The sequence below is a fragment of the Magnolia sinica genome, chromosome 1 (assembly GCF_029962835.1).
Source record: "Magnolia sinica isolate HGM2019 chromosome 1, MsV1, whole genome shotgun sequence".
Lineage (NCBI taxonomy): Eukaryota > Viridiplantae > Streptophyta > Magnoliopsida > Magnoliales > Magnoliaceae > Magnolia > Magnolia sinica.
This window is the reverse complement of record NC_080573.1, coordinates 114,298,812-114,312,037: the sequence shown is the minus strand read 5'-3', so window position 1 is coordinate 114,312,037 and position 13,226 is coordinate 114,298,812. Positions and strand designations below refer to the sequence as shown.

Here is a 13,226-nt window from a genome sequence, read left to right as displayed (position 1 = left end):
TCCTTGAGGATGGCCGATCATGGAAAGTATTTTTGCAGATTTTGATCCCCTTTTTCTCTTAGTTGTTTGTTGGGGTCCGACATGATAACCTGAGACGATTCGGAGAATTCTCCTCTGATTTCTTGTATATTTCTTTACCACCCCAATGTTAGACAGGCTGAAACATACCTTGTATAGCTAGCATACCTTATATAGTTGGTTTTCCATAGGTAGATGATTCTGATTTTATTTCCTTCCTTGTATAGATGCTGTAATCTCTATATATTCAACCCCTTTGAGTTGTCTCAAATACACAAAAGCTTTCAGCTCCTCTCGGTTTACATGGTATCAGAGCATCAATGATCCAAATCCGGCACCACCTGTCAGATCCGACCACCCCTGCGTCATCCGGCCACCCCTGCTGCGTCGTCCGATCATCCCTCTGCTCGTCCAGCGCCATCTGCTGCTCGTCCGACCGTCCCCTGTTGAAGATTCGACCACCCCTGCGTCGTCCGACCGTCCCCTGTTGAAGATCCGACCACCCCTGCGCATCCGACCGCCCCCTGTTGAAGATCCGACCACCCCTGCGTCGTCCGACCGTCCCCTGTTGAAGATCCGACCACCCCCTGCCCGTCCGACCACCTCTGCTCGTCCAGCATCGCCCCTCTAATCGTCCAGGGTCGCCCGGTCACTCGTTCTCTTCGAGTTCCAGCAACCTCTGCTCGTCCAGATCTGTTGCTCCTCTGCTCATCCAGATCTGTTGCTCCTCTGCACATCCAGATCTGTTGCTCATCTACTCATCCAGATCTGTTGCTCCTCTGCTCATCCAGATCTGTTGCTCCTCTGCTCATCCAGATCTGTTCCAGCAACCTTTGCTCATCCAGATCTGTTACTCGTCCAGATCTGTTGCTCCCATCCAGACCTATTGCTGTTGCTGTTTCTATTCCGCCAAGATCCTATTCCGCCAAGATCCAGATACTGCTACCCGTTGGATATCTCCTGCTATACGGTACACCTAAAACATTCTTCTGCTGCAACTCTTTGCGTGCTTTATATTAATTCCGATCAATGGATAAGAACTCATCACGTACAGAGGCCCCAAGGTGTAGTTTTGATGGTACCAACTATTCACTATGGGCCATCCATTTTCAGAACTTCCTGAAGGGTCGTGGTTTGTGGGGACTAATTGATGGATCTGTTACTATTCTCACTTCCACGGATGCCGATAAATTGGCTGATTGGAAAATGAACAATGGACGGATTATTGCCTGGATTCTCGATTCGGTCGATCGATCCATTGCTGTTGGCCTCACACCTCATCGCACGGCTAAGGCAATGTGGGACCATCTTCAGACAATTTATCAACAAAGTAATGTGGCCCAGTCATATCGTCTGGAACAGGATTTCGTTAATCTTACTCAGGGTGATGACAGTATTCAATCATTTTATTCTAAAATTGTCACAATTTGGACTGAGATGGCCTTGATGGATCCAATATTTCCTAATGACTTTAGGATTTTCCAAACTATGCGCGAGAGTGCGCAAATTCGCCAATTTCTTATGAAACTGCGTCCGGAATTCGAGCATTATCGAGCTGCTCTCTTGAACGGTAGCCCTACTCCTTCATTGAATTCAGTTATTAATGATCTATTGGCTGAGGAACAACGACTGAAAGTCCTATCACTTCCTTCCTCGACTCCGGGATCATCTGATATGGTGCTTGCTGTGTCCACCACTACACCAACACGTGGCTCCTCTTCTTTAACCTGTCGCGGTTGCAACAAGGTAGGTCATATTGTCGCTCAATGCAAAGAATGGTGCGCTTATTGTCGACGAACTGGTCATGGTATTCAAGAATGCCGTACACGTGCATATGCATCTTCTTCCGTCCGTGGACGTGGTGGTCGTGGTCGTGGCCGTGGTCGTGCTCTTTCTGCTACTGCTACCACTATTTCTTCTGAGCCGACTGTTACTGATTCTACATCTACTGTTTCTGCTGAAAGTTTTTCATCTCCATTGACTCCTGCGATGCTCCAGCAAATCGTTCAGGCCCTTTCTGCGGCCGGTATGTCAGGTATATCCCCATCTTCTACATGGTTCTTCGATTCGGGTGCTTCCAATCATATGACCGGTGCTGTATCCCATCTTCGTGACATTCGTCCCTACACCGGCAATCAGGCTATTTCTACTGCGGATGGCACTAGACTACCTATTTAGTCTGTTGGATCATTGACTTTCTCTCCTTCTGCTCATCGCCAGTTCACCCTTCGTGATGTATTTCACGTCCCTAACCTCTCCTCCAATTTAATTTCAGTTGGTCAACTCACATCAAATAACTGCTTAGTCATATTTCTTCCCAACTGTTGTTTTGTGCAGGATCTGGCGACAGGGAAGGTACTTCGGAGGGGTAGGCGGCATGGTCGTCTATACGTGCTGGATTTTAATCCATCTGTCACTCCGGCTCGTTGTTTCTTTTCTCCTTCTTCATCAGATATTTCTTCGGCAAATAAATTGTGGAAACTATGGCACTTTCGCCTGGGTCATCCACATTCCAATCGGTTATTTCAGTTAATTTCGTCTGGCATGTTAGGGAATATTTCTCTTAATAAAAATGATTTGGATTATTCTTGTTCTTCCTGTTGTCTTTCAAAAAGTAAGTGTGTTCCATTTTCCCTAAGTACTACAAAATCATCTTCTATGTTTGAACTTGTGCATACGGATGTCTGGGGTCTTTCACCAATTATGTCTCTCTCTGGGTTACGATACTATGTTATATTCATTGATGATTTCACACGTTACACTTGAATTTACTCTCTGCAATCCAAGTCACAGGTTTTTGAAAAATTCAAGTTATTTCACTCTATGGTGAAGACTCAATTTCGGGTTTTAGTTCAAACTCTCCGCTCTGACTCAGGGGGGGAATATCTCTCAACTGATTTTCGTACATTTCTTCAAGGGCATGGAATTATTCATCAAACCACCTGTTCTGATACTCCACAACAGAACGGGGTGGCTGAAAGAAAAAATCGTCATATTGTTGAAACTGCCAACACCCTGATGACAGCTATGAGTGTTCCTCGTTCTTTCTGGGCTGAAGCAATGTTACATTCCGTCTACTTGATTAACCAGATGCCAACCAAAGTTCTTAACAGTAAATCTCCTTACTCTGTTCTCACTGGCTTACCTCCTGCATATTCCACATTTCGTGTTTTTGGTTGTATCTGTTATGTTCACCTGGCTTCACGTGAACGTAACAAACTATCTCCAAAATCAGTCAAATGTATGTACTTGGGATTTGGGGAAACTCAGAAGGGTTTTCGATGTTATGATCCGGTTTCTCGTCGTGTTCGGGTTTCACGACATGTTGTTTTTCTTGAGCACATTGCTTTTCATTCATCTCTTCCTCCTCCGCACACTCCCAACTCTCCTGGTCTAACTGCCTTTCCAGAAATTCCGTTTGCCTCAAGTACTCTCCCTCGTCCATTGCAGGTTTACTCACGTCGACCACGTACAGATCCACCACCTATTACTCAACCCGAACCTACTGTACCCATTGTTGATCCCGAAATTACCTCGATCCGTCGTTCCACTCGTGAATATCGAGCGCCTGATCGGTTGATATGCTCTATGTCTGCCATGAATGCTACTCTAGATACCGTTTCTATTCCTACTTCATACTCTCAGGCAGCCACTCATGATTGTTGGAAGAAGGCAATGGCAGAAGAACTTACAGCATTGGAAGATAATCATACGTGGGACATTGTCACTCGACCTGCTGACCAACAGCTAATTGGTAGCAAATGGATTTATTCAGTCAAACTCAAGTCTGATGGATCATTGGATCGATATAAGGCTCGACTTGTCGCTCAGGGATACAAACAGGAATACGGAATTAATTATGATGAGACTTTCGCTCCCGTGGCCAAAATGAAAACTGTTCGTACTCTTCTGGCTATATCTTTTGTTCGCTCATGGCCACTCGCTCAGATGGATGTGAAAAATGCCTTTCTTCATGGAGATCTTCAAGAAACCGTGTATTTGAAACCTCCTCCTGGCTCCTTAATCCCTGACAATAAGGTATGTCGCCTAAAGAAAGCCCTGTACGGGCTCAAACAGGCACCTCGGGCATGGTTCCAACACTTTCACGATGTTGTTACAGATGTTGGCTTTACTTAAAGTGGTCATGACCCATACTTATTTTTTGCGCACCACTGCTCACGGAATTTTTGGTCTATGTTGACGACCTCCTACTGACTGGTAGCGATACTGCTGGCATATCGACTTTAAAGGAAGTTCTGCAATCCTCCTTCAAGATGAAAGATCTCGGCCATCTCACATACTTTCTTGGGCTTGAAATTTCACGTTCTAAACGTGGGATCCTGGTCAGCCAGCGTAAATATGCCAAGGATCTTCTCGCTTTAGCATCATTGACAGATCAGAAAACAGTTCAGACTCCCTTGGAACTTAACATTCATTATGGCCGCGACAATAGTGATCTACTTGCATAGCCCGACTTATACCGTCGTTTGGTTGGGAGTCTGGTTTACTTAACTATGACTCGCCCTGATATTGCCTATGCTGTCCAAGTCGTCAGTCAGTTTGTTTCTGCTCCTCGGACTCTTCATATGACTGCGGTGTTACGCATCATACGGTACCTACGTGGAACTCTAGATCGATCACTGTTCTTCTCCTCCACGGCGACTCTGGACCTTCGTGCTTATTCGGATGCTGATTGGGCTGATTGCGCTCTCACACGAAGATCTACCACTGGCTACTGTGTTTTTCTCGGCACTTCTCTCATCTCTTGGAAGTGTAAGAAGCAGGCCACTGTTTCCAAATCAAGCACAGAAGCCGAGTATCGAGCGATGTCTGCTGCGTGTAGTGAGCTTGTTTGGTTACGTGGACTTCTTTCCGACTTGGGCATTCCTGTGCAGAATCCTACTCCACTCCATGTTGATAATCTCAGTGCCATTCAGATTGCCTCTAACCCGGTTTTTCATGAACGGACGAAGCATATTGAAGTTGACTGTCACTTTATCCGTGGGAAATTTCAGTCTGGGCTCATTTCTCTACCACATGTTGCATCCCATGATCAGATTGCAGACATCTTCACCAAGTCCCTAACTTCTGCACGTCACTTATTTCTCGTTGGCAAACTATTACTTGTCGATGACCCGCATTAGTTTGAGGGGGGATGTTAGACAGGCTGAAACATACCTTGTATAGCTAGCATACCTTATATAGTTGGTTTTCCATAGGTAGATGATTCTGATTGTATTTCCTTCCTTGTATAAATGCTGTAATCTCTATATATTCAACCCCTTTGGGTTGTCTCAAATACACAAAAGCTTTCAGCTCCTCTCGGTTTACACCCAAATAGGGTTTAAATAGAGGAATACAATGAGTATACAAGAAAGGTAATGGATATACATGGAAGATAATAAAACTAGAATACATGGAAGGTAATAAAGAGTACACCAATCCAGAAAAAGAATCCATATATAGCTATCACGACAAAACCCAGCTGATAAAACCCTCCGTTATTGTCCACTATTCGGTTCTTCTTATTTGATTAGTTCATTGTGCTTGTGCCTTGAGATTTTCATTCTACACACACAAGGATGCATGGCATACATCTCACAAACATACAAATACATAACACATGCTACATATATATTCAAATGTATATGCAGTTAGCTTTAATTCATATATTGTAGCAATCTGCAGAGAATCAATTAATGCCCACAATTTCAAATGACTGAGTAATCAAACCAAAAAATTGACCAACTTCTCTTCTCCATTAGAAAAGAAATCCATAGCAACAATATACACAATCATATAGTTCTACTTAGCCCAATTTTCTGTGACTTGTGACCCTGATCGTTCATTGGGTGGGCCCACTGCAGATAGTTGAAGGATGAACACAATCTCCTCTATTAACAATCCCAGCCATCCAAGTGGACAGCTTGCCATCTGCATGTTGATTACCATCTATATTTTACTATCCATTCTAAGGCAAACAACTGGATGATTGGATTTTCCAGCGGGCATTCTCTTTGCAATACCATCCATCCACGGTGGGGTCCGCCAAAGCCCTGTCTATCACTAATTAAACTAAATTTTCTGCAAAAATATTTCACTGAATTCCAGAAAGTAATTTGACATTTCAAGATAGAGTGAAATGGTGAAACAGGATTCGTGCAGCCGACCCAATTAGTTGGATAAGGCTTAGATGATGATGATGATAACAATGATGAATTCCGGAAACTCTGTCTCACTGAATTCTGGAAACTGACAATTGGGTTCAGCTTAAAGTAACAAAGAAAGAATGAATTTTGCAATGAATTAAAAATAAAAAATAAAAAAATGCTTTTGCTTTTGAAGTATGAAAAGAATCATGGGTTTTTATTCATTAGCGAAAAAATGTTGGGTTTGGCTTGAAAGTGGAAATTACCTTCAAGAGAAGCAGCTCTCAGGAACATTAAGCTCGAAGGCGGCGGATTATGCGAAAATCGCACATATCTCTCGTGGGTTTGAGGCGCAACGATGAAAGACTTGTTTAGTGAAAGAATTCCTACACCAAAAGGGAGAGAGATTAGAAGGAGAGTGAGTGAGTGAATGAAAGAGAGAGAGAGATAGAGAGAGAGAGAGAGAGAGAGAGAGAGAGAGAGAGAGAGAGAGAGAGAAGGAATAAACTATGAAATTCAATACAGAAAAACAGGAAAATACCTCTTCTGCCATTTGAAGGTGATTTAGAGATAGGAAAGAGGAGATTTGGAGAATTCAGAGACTGAAGAAGCTGCATTTCGGAGAGAGAGAGAGAGAGTTTTGGAGGGGAATGGAGAGATTGAGCTGAGAGAAGTTTTAAACCTCAGATTCTATTATCACACCGTCAGGAATCGTTTCAAGAGAAAATGGTACAGCCATTTCTTCACAGTATACATGGTATGGCCACGTAGCAATCGGGACCGTCCATCTAGTGGGGTCTTCTATGGATGGAAAATGACATTGAAATCTTAATTATTGGATTATTAAATTAACCAATTACCGTACTTTAATTCAACGGTTAGAAACAAAAATAGTTAATGGTTCACATGTATCGAAAAACACTGCATAAAATCGCGATGTATGATAATGAGAAATATCTATTAATTTTTGAACTCGTCCATTCATGATGGGATAAAATCGATGTACGGTCCATATTGGTCCATAACTCTTCCACTATTCTGTGTTGATATCGCTCTACCATGTTCCCGTTCTACCAACTCTACTGTATCTATTTTGAAGCTTCAAAAGCGAGAGCGGATTGCCTGTGGCACGACGTGGCCCAAGCTCTGTGGGTCCCACCTTGATGTTTGTGTCGTATCCAATCCGTCCATCCGTTTTTAAATATCATTGTAGGAAATTATCCCAAAATTCATTCATATATAAACTCAAAGGGACCACACCAAAGAAAATAGTGTGGATTGAACGCTCATAGTTGAAAACTTCCTAGGATCCACCATGATGTTTTATTTGTCATCCAACCTGTTCATAATGTTGGATGGAGGTAAAATAAAAATATAATTTTGATCTAAAACTTCTGTGGCCCCTAAGAAGTTTTCAACAATAGGCGTTCAATCCCCATTGTTTTCTTTTGTATGGTCCACTTGAGGTTTGAGTCTGTATATTTTTTGGTCTCATGCCATAAAATGATCTAGAAAAACGGATGGACGGCGTGGATAAAACAAAAACATCACAGTGAGCCCCACAAAGCTTGGGCCACTTCGAGCCATAGGGCTATCCCTGCGGCGGGTGGCCCACAGGCAATCCTCTCTTCAAGCTACCCGGAGTGGCACGTGCGGGGAGAGGAAGGATCGCGGGCCTAGTTCGGTAGCTCTCGGCACCACCTGGATTGGTGACTCGATCAACTTCCACCGTACACGTGTTCTAATGGGCTACTGCAAGCACGGAGTCCGTGCAGCAAAAAGTTGTGTAAGACTATTTCTGTGTGAATCCAATCCGTCCATTTGCGCCAGATCATGTTAGAACATAAACCCAAGAATCAAGCAGATCCAAAACTTAAGTGGGCCAGACACAAGAGACCGTAGAGATATGAATGTCCACCATTGAAAACTTCTTGGGGCCATCGAAGCTTTGGATGAAGCTGATATTTTTGTTTTCAATTCATCCTAGTGGTTCATTAGGTGAATAGGTTGGATGGCATATAAACATCACGGTGGGCCCGGGAAGGTTTCAATTGTGGGCCACCCCATCTCCTTTTTCCTGTACTGTGGCCCATTTGAGTTTTGGATCAGCCTGATTTTTGGGCGCAGCTGACAGATGGAGTGATGTCATGCAGTGGGTGAGGATTAGCTACTGACAGGTTGAGCAGCCAGACTCGCTACTGAAATGACGTCACTAAGTTCCGTGGGCCCCACTATGATGTATGTTTTGTATCCACACCTTTCATCCATTTGGAGAGATCATTTTAAGGCAATATCCAAAGAATTAGTTAAATCCAGAGCTCCTGTGAACCGTAGCACAGAAAACTGGGGACAGTGACGTACACCATCAAAAACTTCTAAAGGCTAAGAAAGTTTTAGATTAAGATGATATTCGTGTTTTCCCTTATTTCATGTCTTTTTTAACTTTTGAACATGTTTGATTTCAAATAAACATTATGGAGGGCATTAGGATAGTTTCAACAGTGGGAATCACTCTCCCTGCTGTTTCCTGTGGTGGGTCCACTAAAGATTTTTATCTGTTCATTATTTGCTTCATGACTTAAAATGACGTCTCAAAATGGATGGACGGCATAGATATAACACATACATCATAGTGGGGCCCACAGAACTTGGTGACGTCACTTCAGCAGCCGACTCGCTGCTGCATCTAATCCGCGTCCGTCATGCAGTAGTCACGGGCTGCCTGCAGCGGGAGCGGATTAGGTGAGACCCTGGCCTCACCGATGACCGTGCGGCCCTTACAGTGGGCTACCATGGGGCCCACATTGATGTACGTATTCTATATTCACACCATCTATACGTTTTACCCGATCATTTTATGTCATGATACCAAAAGTAAAGAAAATCCAAACCTCAGGTGTACCATACTCTATGAAATAGTGGTGATTATATACTGCCACTAAAAACTTCTTCGCATACCTTGATGTTTCGGTAGTGTTTATTGACCATCTAATCTGTTAAAAAGGTCACATAAGGCTGGATATATATATATATATATATATATATATATATATATATATATATATATATATATATATATATATATATATATATCCAACAGGTACAATCTAATATTATATTATTATGGATTATATTTTATCTATTTTATTATTATTATTATTTTACTACAGGGCATCCAGCGTCCCTGTCCAGGCCTGGACTGATGGCTGGATCTTCTTACTCTTTAGAATCATGACATAAAATAATCTTTTAAAAAGGATAGACGGATATATATATATATATATATATATATATATATATATATATATATATATATATATATATATATATATATATCAAGATGGCCCCACGGCAATCCAGGGTAAGGGCGTATTGGGTGAGGCACATGTGTGCCCACGAGTCAGTATCCATTGATTCCATGGCCCTAACACGTGTGGGGTGTGCCTCAAAAGTCACCAACAGTTTAGCTCATGAATACGCGGTCAAGAGAAAGGACTGGATTCCGTGGTTAACCCTCCAGTTACTGGTTGGTACTGGTCGAAGCCCTGTGGGACCCACCATGATATACGTGTCTTATCCACGCTGTTAATCCATTTCTGCATCTCATGTTAGGGCATCATCCTAAAAATGAGTCAAATCCAAGGCTCAAATGTACTACACCTCAGAAAAAAGTGGAGATTGAATTCCTACCGTTGAAAACTTCTTTTGGGTTACAGAAGTTCTGATCAATTGATTTTTATGTTTTCCCTTCATCCAGATTTACGTGACTCTAAACATAGGTTAGATGGAAAATAAACATCTCAGTGGGCCCTAGGAAGGTTTCAACGGTACAAATCATTATTCCTACTGCTTCCTTAAGTGTGGTTCACTTGAGCTGTGGATCTTCCTTATTTTTGGGCTCACATCCTAAAATAATCTCACAACATGAATGGACGGCGTGGATAAGACACATACATCATGGTGGGCCCTCGGTGTTAGAGGGGTGACTACCGAATCCGAGTCCTAAGAAAAAATATTCAAGTTGTCACTGCCGAATCCGAGTCCTGGGAGAAAAAATACGAAGTATCAGCTTCGGATCGATGCAGAAAGCCTTTGGGTTTTTCTTTCAAGTTTTATTCACTGACCCCTACATTTTTTCCATTTTTAAATATCTCCTTCTCTTCCACTAGGTTTGAAAAAAAAAAAGCCCTTACATAAAATATCTCCTTCTCTTTCACTAGTTAAAGATGTTAAAATACATCTTTGCCCTTATTTGGTATGGATTGAAACATGCATGCTTTTGGAAAGTACATGCAGATAGAACCATTATACTTAATTTGAGTTGATGGCCCATCCATTGTGGGTCCACAATTAAAATAGTTTACTTAGAATTAATGCACTATTTCTTAGTATCATAGCATATCAACTATCACACCTAACTAGTGTTAGGGTTGAAGTGGAAAAATATTTTAAAAAAAAAACTAAATACTTAAATATATGTTTAAGGCGCGTTACAATATCGTTAATTTTAAGGGGATGTTCGTTACATTTATCAAAAGGTACTTCATTTACAAATGAATGATCAACAACAATCATCAAAAGTCAAAACTCTTTTTTATAAATACTTTTTTATAAGTTTTTTTTAAAAAAAATTGAAAAAATCTAACAATCCCTGACTATTTTTCAAAATAAAGAGGTTAGGGTATCTAAGGAAAATATGTGCATAGGAGAATATATCTTATTAAATTGAACATTCACTTAGTGTAAATAAATCAAAGTTATATCAGAATTCTTAGTAACTATATTCTTGAACTAAGTATTCTATATGACACAATCGGACATGTCATACACACACATATATTGCAATTGTCATGTGTTCTAAAATTATAGCAGATTAACAGCCTTGTGCTCTGTCCTGAGTTCATGAGTTCACAAAATTAGCCAAAACTCTCGAACATCAGGAAGCGACCACACTTCCAATACTCATATAGGTAAGTCATTATTGATGCATGTATAATGATAACACCCTTGAAAGGACTCATTAAAAGCAGAGGTGCATCCTCCTTTTAATCATCATAAGTACCCAGCACTATATATAGATCCAAGAATGATATAATAGAAAATGTACAATGCTGCTTCAGATACTTCCTGCAAGATAATTCCATTAAACCTTTAACTTAAGTTGGGTTTCCCTCATCTGATGTCTGTGAAATTGACTTAAGTTTCATTTCTATTAATATTCTACTGACAACATTTATTGTTAGTCCCTTGGTGAATGAGTCTACTAGATTCTCAATAGATCACACATACTATATTGTTATAACATCATCACCAAGTAGTTATTGTACAAAATTATACCTTAGACGGATATGTCTGAATTTTTCATTATAAGTCTTGTTATATACCTTTGATAGTGTCGCTTTACTATCACAGTAAATAGAGACTTGTGGCAAAGGCTTTACCAATAATGGTATTTCTAATAAAAGGTTTCTTAACCATTCTGCATATTTACTAATAGCCGCTAAAGTTATGAATTCAGATTCCATCATAGAGTAAGATATGAAAATTTCCTTCTTGGATTCCCAAGAAATGATAGCTCCTCCAAGTGTAAAAATTCATCAACTGATAGACTTGGATTTATCAAAATCAGTAACCTAACTTGCATCACTATACCCTTCAAGTATACTAAGGTAACTAGAAAAATGTAGAACATAATTAATCATTTTTTTCAAGTATCTGAGTACTCTAGAAACAGTATTCCAATTATATAAACTTGAATTACATGTAAACCTACTTAATTCACCTACTACAAAAGTAATATTAAGTCGAGTAAAAATCATAGTATATATAAGACTATCAATCATCTTAGAATATTCTAACTGAGATACACTATGGCATTCATTTTTAATTAATTTGATATTATAATCAAAAGGAGTAGAAACTGCATTCTTATCATAATGATCAAACTTTTTAAGTATCTTTTCAATATAATATGATTGAGATAGAATTATACCATCATTATTTTTCAATAGATTGATACCTAGAATCACATTAGCTTCACCCATATCTTCCATGTCAAAACTAGATAATAAGAATAAAAAATTAACATATCATCTATGTATAAATATATAATTACTCATTTATTATCAAATAATTTCAAATATACACATTTATCAAATTCATTAATCTTAAAGTCATATGATGTGACTATTTTATCAAACTTTTCATGTCATTGCTTAGGTGCTTGTTTAAGTTCATATAATGACTTGATCAATTTACACATATTTATTTTCTTGTTCTGAAACTATAAAACATTCTGGTTACTCCATATAAACATCTTCATTGATATCATCATTTATAAAAATTGTCTTTACATCTATCTAATGAATTTCTAACTTATAGATGGATGCTAGAGCAACTAAAACTCACATAATTAATATTCTTGCTATTGGAGCATAGGTATTAAAAAAGTTAACACATTCTTTTTGTATAAATTCTCTAACTACTAGTTTAGCTTTAAATATTTCTGTGGTTCCGTCTGATCTTAATTTTCTTTTAAACATCCATTTAAAGCTTATTGATTTTGATTATTGGGGCAAATTCATACGTTTCTATGTTTCATTTTGCAATATAAAATTCATCTCATCGTTTATAGCTTCCTTTCAAAAAGAAGCATCTTGAGATTTAAGGGCATCATCTATTGTTACGGGATCATTTTCTATATTACATACCAATATGGTTTCATCTGTTATATTTTCTTTATCTCCTTTCAATAGCAGAAGATTATCTCCTTTCAATAGCAGAAGATAAAAATTGGGCCCGAAGGATGTACATGTTCTGATCATCTTGGTCCTTATAGGTTTTATGTCCTCGTTAACGAGATTACTGATATTTTAATGTATCTGAGAACTACTACTTAGGATTTTGAGATCTTATCTTTTTCTAGTTATAGAAAAGAATGAGTTTTCATAAAACTCGGCATTTTTATATTCTATTGTGGTGTTTATTGGGATCGCATTATTAGATTCTACAACTATAAACTTATAAGCCTTATTATTATGTGCATATCATATGAAAATA

The 13,226-nt window shown here is 39.5% G+C and overlaps 1 protein-coding gene across 1 annotated transcript in view; it reads right to left on the bottom strand.

The window, feature by feature from the left end:
- The window catches only part of LOC131254824 (fe-S cluster assembly factor HCF101, chloroplastic), a 36,947-nt gene extending 30,099 nt beyond the window's left edge, over positions 1 to 6,848 (bottom strand). Inside the window, exons 1-2 of the mRNA XM_058255540.1 lie at positions 6,709 to 6,848; positions 6,434 to 6,553 (exon numbers count right to left, since the gene is read on the bottom strand). Coding sequence (XP_058111523.1) covers positions 6,434 to 6,553; positions 6,709 to 6,784 — 196 coding nt within the window. The 5' untranslated portion in view covers positions 6,785 to 6,848. The remainder of the gene's footprint in view (positions 1 to 6,433; positions 6,554 to 6,708) is intronic.
- Between the last annotated feature and the right edge of the window lie 6,378 nt (positions 6,849 to 13,226).